Source organism: Durio zibethinus, chromosome 7, assembly GCF_047325235.1.
Source record: "Durio zibethinus cultivar Kanyao isolate XHJ-2024 chromosome 7, ASM4732523v1, whole genome shotgun sequence".
Taxonomy (NCBI): domain Eukaryota; kingdom Viridiplantae; phylum Streptophyta; class Magnoliopsida; order Malvales; family Malvaceae; genus Durio; species Durio zibethinus.
In genome coordinates this window covers 25,463,265-25,481,742 of record NC_143168.1, presented here as the reverse complement: position 1 = coordinate 25,481,742, position 18,478 = coordinate 25,463,265, and the positions used below count along the sequence as shown (strand labels likewise).

The window sequence follows — 18,478 nt, the reverse complement described above, 5'->3', positions numbered from 1 at the left end:
ATAGAACTTACCATTTGAAATTTCTATAAATTTCATCATTGGATAATTAATATTTATTCCCAAAATTTTTATTTTTATTATTTTTATTTAATTTAATAGAAAAGGAAAAAATACTAAAGAAAAAAAACAAATACATAAATAAAATACGTAAATAAAATAAATAAAAAAATAAAAAAAAATCTGAAAGTGGCTCAACTAGGAATTTGGAATGGCTCTACTACAGAAACAAAAAATGGCTCATGGGCTCAACTGGAAGACACGACTTGGCTCAACTCGGCTTTAGGGATTAGTTGGCATGCAAGTCGAATGTGGGTCAAAAACAAGTTGGCACTCAGGTTGGGTCGCTCGATGGCAAAACGTGCGGATCATTTACGATTTTTAATGCCAAAATGACGTCGTCTTGTGCAAGTATAAAAGACAAAAATCTTGTTTTCCCTTTAGACGCCTCTCTTCCTTCTCTCTCTTTTCCTTTCTTTTCTCTCCCTCTCTCTCTAATAGAACCCAGAATCTGATTGAATTTTCGTCGAATTCTAGTAAAGCATGCCAAAATCTATAAGAACACGTCGAAAAATTCAAATTTTGTTGGAAAAATTCATTGGAATCTAGAAATTTCAAAAATTTTTGAGAAAAAAATTTGCTCGAAAATTCCAAAAAAAATCCTAAAATTTCTAAAATTTACCTATGCCTTTTTAAAACACCTTTTGCTTCTGTTTTCTCTCTTTTTTGTGTTCTGTTTCATCTTATTAGTATAAGTATTTATAGAATTAATTAGGAGAGTTCCTAATTAACTCTAAGTCCCCATTTGACTTAATTTTTGCCTTATCTCATAAAAATCCAGTTTAACCATGATTCTGCCACCAATCCTATCCACGGTAAAACCTTTTTTTTTTAAAAAATTAAAATTAAATTTTTTGTCACCTAAAAACTAAAAAAAATAGATAAATAAGCAAAAACAAAAAAAAAAAACAAAGATCGGCCTAAAAATAAAACCAAAAAATAAAAAAAAATGGACAATTAAGACTGACTTCTATATCCCATCGAGCTAGGCCCAATAGGCTGAGGCCCACACCCCATTAAACTAGACCCAATGGACTTGGGTTCGGACCAATTAGGGTATTTACAATTACCCTTTTTTATGCATTTTCTGTGCAACAAGAATTATGCAAAGACATAGACACCTTGTATATGATTATCCCAACACATTCATTTTTTTTCTTTTTTTTTGAAAAAAGTAAACAAAGCTCCTCTAAATAGAGACTCAACAACTTTTAGAAAATAAATTGCTCATCTAAACAGAGACAACAAAACTTTTAAAAAAATAAATTACTCCTCTAAATAAAGGCAACCACAACTTTGAAAAATAAAATGCTCCTTTAAATAGAGGTAACAGAACTTTGAAAAAATAAATTGCTCCTCTAAATAGAGGCAACCACAACTTTGGAAAATAAAATGCTCCTATAAATAAAGGCAACAAAACTTTGGAAAAATAAAATACTCCTCTGAATAGAGGCAACAGAACTGTGAAAAAATAAATTGCTCCTTTAAATAGAGGCAACACAACTTTAGAAAAATAAATAGCTGCTCTAAATAGAGGCAACAGAACTTTGAAAAAATAAATGGCTCCTCTAAATAGAGGCAATAGAGCAACAAAACTTTGAAAAAATAAATTGCTTGTTGACAATCATAACCAAACGAGTCATAGATCATGTCTGATGAAATTTGTAATGAAAACTCAAAAATTCACAATTTGAGTTCAATAGCCAAAGGTTCGGATTCACAAGAACTTTTCAACTTCGTAAAAATTCACTAAAATTTGATTCTCAAAATTTTAATTTCACAAGAATTTGATTCAAAAGATCTTAAGATTTGTATTTGCAAATTGCAAGACTTGTATCCACATTCAAAGAGTCTCATTTGAATTTTGGAGATTCATATCCAAAAGTTTAAAGCTTCTCACATTCGACAAATTCAGGGTTTACATCCAAAAATTTTAAAGCTTTTCGTTTGAATTTTGGAGATTCACATCCAAAAGTTCAAATCTTCTTATTCAAGTTCAAAGGCTTCCATGCAATAAAACTTAGAGTTTCACATCTAAGTTCAAAGGTTTTTACTCAAAAATTTAGAGATTCGCATCTAAAAGTTAAGTTTGAAGCTTTTCGTTTTAATTTTGGAGATTCACATCTAAAAGTTTAAAACTTTTCATTCTAGTTCGAAGATTCACATTCGACAAACTTTAGGGTTTCACACCTCAAAGATTCTCATTTTGAAACTAAAAAATTCTCATTTGAGTTCAAAGACTCCCATTTGAGAACTCAAAAATTCTCATCAAAAGATTCACAATTTGTTTTTCAAGTGACTCAAAATTGTGCATGCAATGAATGTCATGATCAATGATGCAAATATTTTCTCAATGATGCAAATACAACAATTTAGATTCTTGTAATGTCATATTCTTAATCATGATTCAAATATTTACTGCATAATGCAAATGCATATCCAAACCAAAGTTTCAAATAGTCTCCAAACAATAATGCAAACGTTTTGCATGTAATGTGGATGTCAATGTCATGAAATTTTAATCAAAATGTGGTATTATAGTTCTCAAGACTCCACCATCTCACATTTTCCCCTTGTTTAGCTTCTTAACACTTTGGAACAAGTTTCATCAACTAATCATCATTATTTCCATCACTTGATCACCATTTAGAGGCTTCTCAGCACTAACAGATTCCAAAACAAGTTTCATCCACCATCACTAGGTCACTACTCATAGGTGTCTCAGCATTAGCCATTCTAAAACAAATTTTATCGTCCATCACTAGGTCACCACTCATAGGTTTCTCAACCCTAACAAATTCTAGAACAAACTTTGTCACTAATCTATATTATTTTCATCATTCGATCATAATTCATAGGTTATGTCGATCGATTCATCCTAGTATTCATCACTTGGTCATATCACCTTTTTAGGTTTTTGCACTCTCTTTATTTGTTGACTAACCCATCACCATATTCATCATTTGATCACATCATGTGTTATCTTAAATCATCCTTTTTAAGTTTCTATGATCTCTTCATTTTTCCTTTATCATCTTGGATTTTTTTTCAAAGGAATGCAAGACTCGTTTACACACATTGTCATTCACTCATCATCATTTTAAATCATGAAAAATATAATGCATTCACTCATTTTCTCGATTCATTCTAGGGATGCGAGAACACAAAGTGAACTGAGGAAAAGACAATCAATGAAAAATGAGTTTGGTACAAAACAAATAGGGAAAGAAACAAGTTAGATGCATGTCATTAGGATGAATGGTATATCCAAATAATGAATATTCAGACAATTATGAACATTAATCCAAGATTTTTTTTCAAAAACTCATTCCATTGACTTTGAGCTCATTGAAATTTGCCCCAGCTTCAAAAGATCTTCATATGTCTCTGATCTCTCATCCATGTGAACTGTTTATCAAACTTTTAGCTTAAAAATTTTTCTACATAAATTGCCCTTTCGGATTTTCAATTTGAGTCTTCATTTTCTCTCATTTTCTTTCTTTTTTTTTTTCTCTTTTTTTTTTCTTTTTTTTTCTTTTTTTCATTCGTTCACCTATCTTTCACATCAATCTTTAAAGCAACCAAGCATGATTCTATCATTCCATCATGAGCATGTCTTAGCCCAACATATGACCATTCAATTCAAGCATTCAAATTTGATCCAAATGAACTTTTAAAGGTTGTAATGTAGGCCATGGTGAAAGGTCATGAAAGAAATGGATAAAGTAGGCTCAAAACATGTGTTTAAAGGGTTCAAAACCAAAAGATCATCACTTGATGTAGCTTGACATTTTACCTCACTCTACACCATTCATTACTTGTTTTTTTTTCATCTCATTCCTCACAAAATGACTCATATTACTTTACCCTAAATAAGGTGTGACATTTTTCTTTGCTCTTTTTCTTTTTTTCTTACCTTTTTTTTAGATTTTTTGTGATCTTTAGGCTCTTTTCTTTCTAAAAAATTATCCTCCAGTGTGGAGGGTGATCTTTGATTGAGGTTTTTTTAGAAAAAAAAATCATAGTAGGCTCAAAGAGGTAGCAATGAATGGGTTTTCAAATGGTAAAGGAAAGATGGTCACTTTTCATCTCAAATGTTAATGCTTTCCTTGAACATCATCTATTAAGCAAAAATAAGCTCACAAATTATATAAAGGACTGCATATATTCAAGACATTAATTTCACATCTGTTAGTAGCTGACTTCTTTTACTCAAATAGTCTCCTCAAATCAACATGAATGAGTTCTCAAAATTAAATCTCAGAATTATTGTTATCATTGTCTAAACATTCATCATCTGAAATTTGAGAATTGGAATGAAAAGTATGAAAGGTAACGAAGTATGGAATAATGGTTGAATGAAAAAAATGTAATGAAATGCATTAACTTGCCTTTTATTGAAATGATAACAAGTGAAATCCTAATGCATAAAAGAAATCCTAACATTACTCTAAAAAAAATCCTAAAATAGCAAGCAGCCTCCAACCAGCCTTAACATCTTTCTCAAAATTATGTCCTTGTGCAATCGGGTGAAGAATTTTTATCGACATCTTGCCTCCTGATTCATTGCAGCTTTTCAGGCCCTTTTGGATCAACATGTTCTTGATTCTCATTCAGAGCATTGACATTGTGATTAGGCAATGGATTACCACTAACATTAGGTGTTGTTGCTCTTCCTTGATCAAAACTTACCATCCCATCTTTGATTAACCGTTGTACCTTATGTTTCAACGTGGTGCAATTTTTAGTGGAATGACCAGTAATTCCATAGTGGTAGTCACAATGAGCTGTAGGATCATACCACTTGGGATAGGGTGACTTGAGTGGCTTCACACAACTAGAGACAATCAAGTGATTATTGTAGAGCTCTCAGTATAACTCTGTATAAGTCATAGGAATTGAATCAAATACGAGTTTTTTTTAAGTAGCTCGTAGCTCTTGTAAACCATTTGCTAGGCTAATAGGATGAATTAAGGGTCTTATAAGAGATTGAATGTTAAGGCTGTATGTGAAAGCTTGCTGATATATTGGTGGATAGGATGGCAATGAGGTTGGTTGGTATGGGTAGGATGAAGTATTGTTCACTACAGGATAGTATAGAGAGTAACCTTGTGGTGGATAAAGTTGATAACCCTTGTACTGTCTATCAAAGCTCACAACTTGAATTTTGACCTCTTTCTTCTCTAACGCCTTCTTGGTTTCTCCTCTTTTTAACTTACCATTTTTAATGTCTTTTTTAATAATTCCACCTGAGATCACCATATCAGTGAAATTTTTTGTTGCATTCTCTGTCATTTTTTTTTATAATAGAGAGATTTTAAAGTGCTGACAAACAATACTGTGGTCTCTTTCTCAGTCAAAGAAGGCTACACTTGAGAAGTAATATCCCTTCACCTCTGGGCATATTCTTTAAATGATTTAGTTGCTTTGTTTTCCATATTCTATAAAGAAAGGTAATTTGGGACTAAGTCGATGATATACTGATAATGACTAATGAAATCATTGGCCATATCACTCAAAGAGTAAATACGGGTCCTACTAACTAGACATACCACCTAGCAGCAGAGCCCGTAAGGTTGTCTTGAAACACATGCATCAACAGTTTCTCATTATTAGCATGGGCTGCTATTTTTTAATAGTATATGGTAATGTAGGTCTTCAAACACTTTATTCCATCATATTTTTCAAACTTTGAAACCTTGAATTTTAGAAGAATAACCACATTTGAAACTAAACAAAGTCCAGTAGCATTTACTGAACCAGAAAAACCAGTGCCCTCTACAGCCCATAACCTTTCCTCTAATAGGTTCATTTTTTGTTTAGCTTTTGAGGCTTCTAAAGTCTTTTTCTTTTTGGGCCTCAATTTTTTTTATCCTTTGGATCATCCAAATTAGGGACTGATATTGGTTCTACTACCTTTTCAGTAAAGATAGAATTTATGTAGCTCTGATATTGTGGTGGATTTAAAACTGATAGCATTTTAGGGTATGTGTACCCTACTGGATATGTGAACTACCATGGTGGTGGACCTTGTGCAGGTTGGGCTTGATGTGGCCCAAAATTAGAAGGGTATAGTGGGTCATCCACCTCTTGTGATGGTGGTCTTGTTGGCTAGTACTTTCTTCTATCCTTTTTCTCTTGTTTAACTTGTTCAAAGCCTCCAAAATCCTATTCAACTCTCCTTCTAGCTTATCTTGAGCTTTATCTATCTTCTTGAGATGATTAAAATTTTTTTGTTCTATATGTCTAGCTCGAGCTCTTATGTTGTACTAGTGAGTTGATTATGTGGGATTCTTGGTTGATGGAGCTATCCTTGAACCTTGATACCACAATTATGATTAGAAATGATATGCTTTATGCATGGTATGTTTGTGCATAAATGAAATGTAGATCTTCATTAATGAAATGAGAATGATGTAAATGATCATGAAAATGATTCATAGAATGAAATGATGCAGATGCACAAAATTAGACAAACAACATGGTTAGTTTTATGAATGAAATGAAAGTGATGCAAATACTCAATGTTACATATGATAATGAAAATGATGCACAAAGTCAGACAATCAAAATGGTTAGCAAGTCACAAATTGTTCCTTCTTATGTCCTACCTTCAGGTTACATCTATCATTGGGTATGAAGGGTTTTATCCTAAGGCTGGCCTCTTAAGTGTACACTATATACAGGGTTAGGTGATTTTAACCACTAAAGGTTCCCAAATTGTTCTTTATATCATTGTCCATCATAGACTAGTAACGCATTCCAATCCTCACCCATCACTAGCTACCAATGAAAAAAATTCAATTTGAGTGGGAATATTTCGCTAGCCATTGCGGAGATTATCATCTCACAAGAGCGTAGGTACTTTACTCCCTCCTAAAAGGGACGGAGCCTAGGTATAGAGCTCATATAACATAAATGCATGTGATAGTGTGTGTGAAGGAATATATAAGTTTCATGCCCCAAAAAATCAAATAAAAAAATGTTAGTAAACAGATAATTACAATTTAAAACCATTAAACCAAATAATAAGATAAATTCAAAAATTATGGCTTGACTCTCTATAGTATCCCCAGTGGAGTCACCAAACTATCATAACATATAGATCCGTAAATTTATAGCTAGACTTAACAAATGAATGGAGTCGCCACCAATCTTTTTTACTAGGTGTGATTGGCCACCTAAGGAATTTATCATTTTAAGGAACTCCTAAGCTTGACTAAAAGTCCCTAAAAGAATAAGTTAAAGTCTACTAACCAAAATAGGATTCGGGAGTCAATTACATGTGAGGAAGGTTATAGCACCCCCACATGCCCATCCAAAGGATGGTACTATATTATTTCAAATTTATCCTAAGGTTTTGAGTCTAATGGTTTCAAATTTTATGTTAAATATTGGAAATAATTTTTAAGATTCACCATTAATCTAGTAGAACCCTTAAAAAAATACTTTCTCACCTCAAGAGTATTCAAGGATCCCATTTGTTTCCTTAAAGAAGCTCCGTCATTGGAAAAAGGTTTTATTATTATTTTTTGTTTCTTTTTTTGTTGAAAATATATCTAATTATTCCACAATTTGGGTCAAATTAAAAATATTTTCTTATTTTGAATTTCTAAATTTTTTCACCATTTGAGCCTATTTAGAAATTCTTCTTAATTTTTTTCTTTGGAAATAAAATAATATAACAATTATTTTTATTGAAATTTCATCTAAATTATTCTACCATTTGAGCCAAATTTAGAGAAAATTTCTCACCTAGAGATTTCTTAGAAATTTACCATTTGAAATTTCTAAGAATCTCATCATTGGATAATTTGTATTTAATTTAAAAATTTTATTATTTTTATATTTTTTCATTTGTTTATTTTTTTGTTTGAAAATAAATATTAATTATTATTGTTGAAACTTTATCTAAATTATTCCATCATTTGAGACAAATTTAGATAAAATTTCTCACCTAAGAATTTTATAAAACTTACTATTTGAAACTTTTATAAATTCCATCATTGGATAATTAATATTTATTTTCAAAATATTTATTTTTATTATTTTTTATTTAATTTAATAAAAAAGGAAAAAATATTAAACAAAAAAAAGAAATACATAAATAAAATAAATAAGAAAATACCAAAAAAATTGAAAACAGCTCGACTAGGAATTTGGAATAGCTCGGCTGCAGAAACAAAAAGCGACTGGTGGGCTCGATTGGAAGACGTAGCTCGGCTCATGGGATCAACTGGCATGCGGGCCGAGTGCGAGTCAAAAATGGGTTGGCGCTCGAGTCAGGTCGCCCGATGGCAAAACGTGCGAATCCTCTGAGATTTTTAATGTCAAAACGATGTCGTCTTACGCAAGTATAAAAGGCAAAAATCTTGTTTTTCCTTCATACGCCTCCCTTCCTTCTCTCTCTCTTCCCCTCTTTTCTCTTCCTCTATCTCTAACAAAACCCAAAATCCGATTGAATTTTTGTCGGATTCTGGAAAAGCATGTGGGAATCTATAAGAACACACCGAAAAATTCAAATTTCACCGAAATCTAGAAATTTTAGAAAATTTTCAGAAAAAAATTTACCCGAAAATTCCAGAAAAAATCCTAAATTTTCTAAAATTTACCTATGCCTTTCTAAACACCTTTTGCTTCTATTTTCTCTCTTTTTTGTGTTTTGTTTCGTCTGATCAGTAGAATTAATTAGGAGAGTTCCTAATCCACTCTAAGTCCCCATTTGACTTAATTTCTACCTTATCTCATAAAAATCCAGTTCAACCATGATTTTGCCACCAATCCTATCCATGGCAAAACCTTTTTTTTTAAAAAAAAATTAAAACTAATTTTTTTTGTGTCACGTAAAAACTAAAAAAAACAGATAAATCAACAAAAACAAAAAAAAAAAGAAGATCAGCTCAAAAATAAAACCAAAAAATAAAAAAATGGACAATTAGGATTGACTTTTATATCCCATAGAGCTAAACCCAATGGGCTGAGGCCCACACCCCATTGAACCAGGCCCAATGGACTTGGGCCTGGACCAATTAGGGTGTCTACACGTTACTATATCTGGATGGATCCCATGCCTATTTGTGAATCAGAAAGACCCCATATGCGCTGAATATACCGGTTATTTCGAGCACAGGAGAAAGCTGGAAAATTTTGGGGCCGGGGCTATTGCGAGGTTAACAAGCCAGCACTCACTCGCAAATCTATTTATGAGTTCGGTGGGAATAAAAGGTGTCGAAACTTCGGAACCGTTGCATCTGCTTCCTTCTGCAAATCTGACAGTGAATCTAAATCCTCCAACAGATATCACGCAAGCTCATGGGCTATACCAGTGGTGGAGGCCTGACCTGAACTTGAGGTGCAGTGTTTACAAGTACTAATAGTACTTTGTGGTTTTCATTGCAGTGGATTAAGGAAACATAGATTACATTGTCTTCTTCGTGTCATCAACTGCATGATGCCAGCCGATTATCTCAGGAATAATACTATAGGCTTTACAACTCGTCTTTAAAAAAAATGAAAAATGAAAATCTATAATATATAATTTGCTATAAATCCCAATAATAATTTCCTGAGGCTTGTTTGAGTCTCAGTGTGCCCCTGTCTTTGCCTGGTTGTAGTAAGATTGTACTATATTACTGGAAATGAAAAAGCTTTTTGTAGATTGGACTAACTCCTGCCATGTGTTTAATGGCATTCGATCAGGTTTATATTTTATTAGCAGTATCTGAAAGATTTATTTAATATATTAAAAACAATGGTTCGTTCCGACTGACACCCTGTTCAAATAGCCTAAATGGATTGAAAAGACCATTGATTACCGATTGAACCGGTCGGCCAATTCGATTATGATAACACTGCAAAAAGAGACTCGGATATATAAGCTTGCGTTACGTATATATGCAAGCGTTCACTCTTCACTCATCACTTGTAGTGTGTCATGGTCACCATAATAAGGCAGATGATTCATCAACGATGCATTTTGGGTTGCGTAAGAACATTTTCCTCATAGTTAATTCGATTCTCCACTCTTGGCTTGAATGGCTTAATTCCATTGCATACTTATCTGAATTTGTTACGAGGAAGATTTTACATAATAACCCAACTTGAATTTCAAGTCTTGTGCTGTTACTAAACTTTGATAAAGTCCATCCCCATATCTTTTAAATAAAGTACACCATTCGTTCTGCTACTTTATAGGATTCTCCAATTTTCACCATTAATATTCGGTCCTTTGGATTCTCTAATCATTCATTTCTTTTGTGCTTCCAAGAACCCTTCTTTCCGTCTATGAATTTGAAGTACTGTATAGTAAAGTATGTACCCAGCTGTAACTCAAACATTGGCTTGGAGTTAAAGGAAGAAAGATGGAAGTCCGGAAATGGTATGAGCTCAAGCCTGGTAATCAGATTTTTACTAATAGGACACTTAAAAAGTATATATTTAACAAATGTTTCTAATTTCCATTTTCTTCTTCTTTCTGTGCATGGTTGTTGTAGCCCTTAAGGGGCGATTTTTATTTTTATTAAGAGACATCAATTAATTTCTTAATTTCGTAACAGGTAGAAATATATGTCGGTAATTAATAGTACTAGACAAAGGTATTCTTTCTAAAATCAAGTTATTAAAAGAAAAGTATCATACTATTAACCTTTTTCAAGCTTCATGCCTGTCAGCTTGACTTACAACGGGCAGTTCCAATTGTCTCAAGTCTGAGTTTTGGGTTTTCAAAATCAATTGGATTTGGCTCAACTCATGATATTATTATTTAATTAAATAATTATGTTTTAATTTAATTTTTTAAAATTTCAAAATTAATCCAAATGCACTTGATCTTAAACTTTATTTGATAAAAAAGATAAAAAGAAAAAACGATTTTGTAAATCGAATGTTAAGTTTCACAATCACTTTCTTGTTTTGCTTAGCTTAATTGTTAATTAAAAAAAAAAATTCATTCATAGACCTTTCCATCATTCCCATACCAAGCAAAATCTTAGCGAAGCCAATCATGCCAAGACACCTTAGCAAATAAAATATGTTCCTTCACTTAGTGAACAGCAATGAAATTGATTTTCAAGGATGGTTATTTTGGAATCCTTTGTATATTTGGAGTAGCTCCAGTCTGTTAATATTCTCATTTTGAATGCCATTTGATCACTCCTATATTTTGTTGTTAGTAGCCATTCAAATTTTATATAAATATATAAAAGCCAAAGCGTCTAACAAAAAAAAAAAATTTTGATGTGGATAATTTATATTTTTTATATGTGGATAATTTAAAAAATTGATATATATTCAAAATTAATTATGTATTTTAAATTTAAAATTGAGAATTTAATGATAAAATAAATTTAATTTAAAATATCTTATTTCTATTATTATAAAACACATTCAATGATTCTTATTAATATTTTATTTTTAAATGATTAAATGACTAAAATAAAATAAAAACCAAATCAAGAGTAATTTATGCTTGACAATTAGAATAGTCAAGTACAATGTGTATTTAATCCTCTTGAGAGAAATAAAAAATATATTTTTAAATTAATCTAATAATGATAATAAAATTAAATTTTTATGAAATGACAGTTTTTATACATTTCATAAATTACTCTATTACTTCCATTTTTATTTTTTAGTCTATTTATTATAATAAATATTAAATACCTTGAACACCTTATTAATCTTATACTTTATCTTATACAAATATATAAAAATCAAAATCTTCGACAAAAAAGAAAATATTCAATTTGAATGTTCTATTTTTTACATATATACAGTCATGAAGAAATGCCATATATTATCTAATAAATATATTTTATTTTATTTTATGCATTTTTAATTTTAAAAAATCAATATGCTTAATTTGATTTAATTAATTTGTAATGTAAAAAAAAGTAAATTTATTTAACTTAGATTATTACATTTATTTTCTTTTAAATATTCATTACTCTTACATTATATAAATAAGTTTCAATTCAATTTGTAATCAAAGTTAATTGTTTTTTTTTTACCTTAAATCACTCTCAATTAAATTTTATTTAAAATTTTTCTCACCTACTTCAACATTATAAATGGGAATATGTTTTTGTCCATTTGAGATAATAGAATGGGTTTTTGTTCTATAATTCTATTATGTTCCATCTCTTTTTTTTCTTTTTTTATTTGTTCCATTGATATGTTTCTTTTTTTTTTCATTTGTTTTATTCCTCTTTATTTCAAAATGTGATTTCTTTTATTGTTTTTTAATATTACAATATGCTTTTTAGCCAAAAGAAAAAAAAAAAACCTAATTTACTTTTAGTTTTTGAAACAATATCAGTATAATATACAAATATGTTGATATGCCTTTGAAATTAATCTAAACATTTCATACACAATATAAAATGGCTTGCTTTATTTTATCTCTATCTTTAATTTTTAGTTTATTTTTTAATGAAGTAATTTATAATTTTTAAGTGCAAATATATATACATATGTTATATGATTAATATTGACTACAAAATTTTACTAGCTTTTCTAATTGCTAGCAAGTTATCACCAGGAACATGTCTGATCTCAAATACTATAATAAAGGATTTTTGCCATGAAGAAAATAGGATATGATATGCAAGGGAATGTCTAAACAAATATGGATGGATTACACAAAAGAGTCTTGCATGGGATTAACAATTTCTAAATTTCAATTATTCCAATACCAAATGAAATTCAATTATCTTTTACATATAAATGAAAACAAAATTTTAATTTGTTATCTAAATTATAAATGTATTGATTTTTTAAATATTATTATATGTAATGAGAATTATGCTAATTCATTTGCTTGGTCATATCCTTTGAAAGTTCAAAACGAAATTGAAGTTCACATTAATCACTTAACGTACAATCTCCATCAATTACCTTTAACGAAATTAATTAATATCTTTTAAGTTTGAGAAATGCATTAAAAATGTGTTGCAATTCAATGGAGTAAATTGAACAATAGAGATAATAAATTATTGTATTACTCAAGATTTGTTATTTATCCATCAATAGGCCTTGACAATTTGAAAAAAAAAAAAATGGATCCAATAATAAGAAATTGTGTTAATAGGCACAAAGTTTTTAAGAGTAAATTTTTTTTTAAAAATTAAAATAAAAATAAAGTTTTCATATAATGTTAGTATTTATCAAATTGAGTGTTATTAATAAAGCAAAGTTAAATGAAAAGTTAAATCTCTCAAGAGATTAAAAGTTAAGAATTGATTTATCCGAATGGATTATACAGTAAATATAATATTACAATTGTTTTCTTATAAATATCCAATGTTTTTGCCTTTTACGAGTAAATTAAAATTCAAGTTGCAATTAAAATTTAATTTTTCATTATTGTTTACCTTAAATTGATCAAAATTAAATTACATTCTTAACTTTTAACTTTTAACATTCAACATTGACACTACATAAGAATAGGAGTTTGCCTTAATGTATTACCATTTAATGATTAATACTAAAAAAATTTTAAATTTAAATTATTATCAAAAGACCAAATTTTAATTTTATATATTATCTTTCTAATATTACAATACTACATTAAATGAAAGATTTATTTTCTATCTCATGAGAAAAGAATTTGTGTTACTTCTAATTAATTAATTCATATAAAAGATATATTTTAAAAAAATTATTATCTATCAACTATTTCACATTTGAACAAAACTTATAAAATTTGAAAATATATAGTTATTAAATTAATAACTATATACTTTTTATACAAAAACTTATTAATTTCATTGTCTTATTTATATAAATTTTATCTTACATTAAATTAGTACTATGTAGTCTTAATTTGATTTTTATATTATCTAATATTTTATATTTATAATCTAGCCTCAAATATAATTTTCAAATACATGTACATATCAATAGGAAAAAGTGTTATGTAATAAATGTGCTTACTAATAAAATCTTTTAATTTTATTATTTAATGGTTAATTGACAAAGATAAATATCAGTGAATTCACTGCACTTAAATTATTAGATTTTTTTAACATAAAAAGCTAAAATTTAACATATATTTTTTAGATTATAAATTCTCTTAATGTTTTTGTTTGATTGATGAGTTCATAAAAATTAAAATAACTTACTTTAAAGTGAGTGATTGTCCAATCATGAATTAATGTTATATTTTCATGTTCTTTATCACACATTTTACACTAAAATCCAAATTTCTTTTAATTTTATGTTACCAAACCTAATAAATAGGTTGTTGGAAAAATAAAGACAAAATATGCTTTTCAATTTTAAATGAAATTATCTATAGAGAATATTTTATATTTTTATTTCATATTAAATTAAATACAATAACAACATATAAATTTAGTTAAAAGAAATATAATATTATCCTGTTAAATTTAATTAATTAAAATAATTTTATAAAAAAATAAAAATCCCGTGCATCACACATATCACAAACTAGTTGCATTTCAAAAGCAAAGAAGTAAAAACTTTAAAGGCATCTGGGATTATGGATATATGAGAATCTTATTCAAACCAAATGAAACAAAGAATAAGGAAGATGCCATCTCCATTATTATTGGTAGTTTTCCAAAATTTTCAAACGAACTGCCCCATAACTTTTGACTAATTCGATATTACCTTGTGGCAATCAAAGACAGAAATAAGCACCGAAGTTAAAATAAAATCAATAACAAAGGAGCCCTTTTGTTTGAGGGTTGCCCCATATTTGTTGTCCCATAAAGAAGTGAGATATTTTTCTTCCTCGTTTTTATTTTTTTTCTAGTTTCTTTCGATAAGATTTGGTGGATACTTTTCTATTTCCTTCAGGTTTGAATGTATTTAAGTCTCTATCAAGTGGTATGCAACTTATAAGTCTCCAAGATAGGATTGGAGTTGCCTATCCAAGTTTGGTCTTTTTTTTTTTTCTTTTTATGTTTGGTACTAAAGACCGCTTGTCCGCTTTACATTACATATGCTCGTGATATAGGCATACTGAAATTGCCAAAAATAATAATAATAATAATAATAATAAATAATAACTAAAACTAGGAAAGGAATAAAACAATGGTAACAATGACATATGACCATGCCTCACTTGACTAGGCACTTGTCTTGTTAATTAATAGATAATGCATTACCCGACTAATTTTGATCCATGATATAAAAGAGGAATATGATTCATTCAGATCAAATTTTGGACTGGTGAAATCAGCAGTACTGCCTAACAAGCAAGCACTATAATTTGGTGCTTTATTTGGCCTATAGTAATTATATGCCAAAACTAGCATTATGCAAGGGTTCACATGACATTTCTACAACATCATGCCCTAACTAGTTGGGCCACGTGATTTGTTCAAAATTTGGCTTTGCATAAGAATTAAGAACTTATTCATTGTGGGGGGGGGGGGGGGGGTATTTTTCTTACTTTATTCTTTGTAGAAAAAGTTATCAACCATCCGTTGCCTTCTAGATTGTTTCAAAAAAATGATTTTAGATCATGATTTTTCAAAATTGTTCTAAATAAATTATTTCCTTTTTTTGGGGAATATTTTTAAAAGATTGTGGATTCAAAAGTTGAATTTTAAAAGTTTCAAATAAAAATGAAATATTACCAAAAACAAATTGTTCTCAGCTTGGATTATCTTCTACTTCTTTTTCTTTTTTCAAGCCTAATAAAATTAATAATAGTGTATTTCACCACAAATACTGGACAAAATGATGCATCGTATAATGTATTAGCTTGTATATTCCTCTTATGGCTTAAAAAAGAAACATGTTGATAAGAATTAATCGGCAATATATATTTTTACTTTATATACATGTAAGATTCTTCATTCTCACAGTTATGAATTCCATCTATAAATTGTGGTGTTCAGTACAAAGCTGCACATCAAACTTAAATTCTAAGTCTAAAGAGTAAAGAGCGAGAAAAGATGAAAACTGTACGAAGGGATGCCCTTAGGCCAGGAGATCACATCTTTTCTGATAGGAAGTCACGTCTTTACTTTCACCATGGTATATATATACTCTCTCTCTTTTCTATTATTAACAACTCATTAATGCAACTTATAATTTCTAGGAGATGAGAATTTCAATCTTCTATATATAATTTCTTTTTCAACAATTTTATATTTTTATGAATGATTATCTATTATTAATTATTACAATTAAGGTTTGACTTGTGTAGAGATTTTGGCTTCAAATTTGAAGAATTTAGGTCTGGATCTTTTTTCTTTTGATAATTCAGGTCTGGATTTTTAATCAAGAGCGACAAGAAACCTATTTTTAACCCAATATTTGGATTGAGAAGTAGTGAGATGAAGATAAACAACCGATTATGTTTTTATTTAAATTTTACACTTGAGTAATTTTTTAACTTTACAAATAAAATTAGAAAATTATCGCATGTCCAGTTCTTTCTTTTAATTTTTTAATATTTTATTATATCTTAAGAAGCATGTGTATCCTTTTTAATCATATTCTGACAGTATTAGACGTGATAATTTCTCAAAAGTAAAATCTCATAAAAATTTAAGTTTATAGACAAATTTGCCTTGCATAATTTGGAGTAATAGGTTGTCAAATCTTGAAATAAATATATTTTAATTTATTTCTAAAACAAGAGAGACCTTAATTTGACGCCAGGCATATATGTGGGGGATGACATGGTGATTCACCTGATGGGACCAAGCAAGACTTACGCCAGGCCACCATGCAAAAAATGTGGGTTCAAGCCACAGACTGGAATCTTCAAAACCTGCCTCGATTGCTTCCTGGAAGGTCACTCACTGTACCGCTATGAATATGATGTCTCCTACTTGAAGTTGGTTTTTAAACGCCGTGGTTCTTGCAGCACTTGGGATTGCAAACCGGCAAATGAAGTTGTCGAGACAGCTCATCGTCTGCTCCAAGACAAGAGCTTCGGCACCTACAATTTTTTTCTTAACAATTGTGAGGACTTTGCAGTGTATTGCAAAACGGGTGTGGCCATGAGCAATCAAACAGCAGGCTTATTTGGATTTAACTTGGTTGGTGCTGTTGGCTATGCAGTTACAAAAGGGATCTATGAAACCGTGGCCAATTAAGAAGAACTCGGAACTTATCACCACCATAATTATCATATAATTCAAAAGCTCAACAAATTAACTGACAAAATTTAAAGGACCAAACTATATACGTTATAAATATGGTTTAGAAACACTTCTATGGAATTACTCTCTCTATGTCTAGAGAGTGTTCTAGTTGCATATATTTATAATGATAATATATGTACAATAGATAAAAAATAAATGATAAATAATATAGTCAAGATTATGGCTACAGATTAGACAATATATCAGCTAATATTACATAAATTATTGCACAGAATCTGTGATTGGATGTAATCATTATTATTCCCCCTCAAGTTGATGTGTGAGAGGGAAAGAACACCCAACTTGCCACGCAGTATCTGAAAATAATTTTACGGAAGAGCATTGGTGAATATATCAATAAGATAATGAGAAGAACGCACAAAACGAGTAACCAAAGAGCCTTGAGCAACTTTTTCATGAGCAAAGTGGTAGTCGATCTCAATGTGTTTCGTTCGTGCATGAAACACTAAATTATAAGACATATAAAGGGCATTGGTATTGTCACAATATAAAATAGATGGTTAAGACACGTGAACACTAAGATCACACATGAGAGAGGCAAGCCAAGTGAATTTTGCTGCTGTTGAAGCAATAGCTTTGTACTCAGCCTCTGCATTGGATCTTGCAACAGTTTGTTGTTTCTTAACTTCCCAAGATATCAGATTAGTACTATATATAAAATACATAAATATTTGTTATTTTTGTGTGTTACATATCTATTATATGTTATTAATACATTTAAAATAACTATTGTACTTTCAAAATATAAATAATATGTGAGAAAAGTTTAAACCACAAGAGATTTGATGGAATTTACCTTTCATGAATTATACTTTTAAAATATAAATAATTGATTGTTTTGAAAATATAATTAAGAAAATAAACATGTGAAATGAAAAACACCATAAGTAATAGACTTTCACTTCTGATTGCAATTAAGGATTGATATTCATTAACTAATTTTATATTATTTCAATCACAACTTTATTATCATAAATAAAATATTGAAGGAAAATAAAATAAAATAAAAAAATTTAAATTCTATCTTTTGGTGTTTTGGTTAGTGTGGAAGAGTGAGAAACAACAATTAAACTCCTATGTTTTCTTTTTTCCTAGTTATATATGTTGGGCTAAAAGCCTCCAATCCAATCACACCAGCGGAAGCAAAATCAAACACATAAGAGACAATAATTTAATGTGGTTCGGTCCAACTGACCTACATCCACGGATGAGAAAAAAGATCCACTAGTTGTAGAGAATTACAAACATACATCAAATCATCAACCTCACTCAAC

General features: G+C 29.6%; 1 protein-coding gene and 1 pseudogene across 1 annotated transcript; both read left to right on the top strand.

The window, feature by feature from the left end:
* The first annotated feature begins 9,065 nt into the window (after positions 1-9,065).
* Positions 9,066-9,431, top strand: LOC111277563 (GDSL esterase/lipase At4g10955 pseudogene; annotated as a pseudogene).
* A 6,482-nt stretch (positions 9,432-15,913) lies between these two features.
* On the top strand, positions 15,914-17,418 carry LOC111277877 (protein LEAD-SENSITIVE 1-like). The gene is made up of 2 exons (XM_022864305.2): positions 15,914-16,065; positions 16,696-17,418. The coding sequence occupies exons 1-2, from the start codon at positions 15,984-15,986 to the stop codon at positions 17,133-17,135; spliced, it is 522 nt and encodes a 173-aa protein (XP_022720040.1). The 5' UTR covers positions 15,914-15,983; the 3' UTR covers positions 17,136-17,418.
* Positions 17,419-18,478: the final 1,060 nt, after the last annotated feature.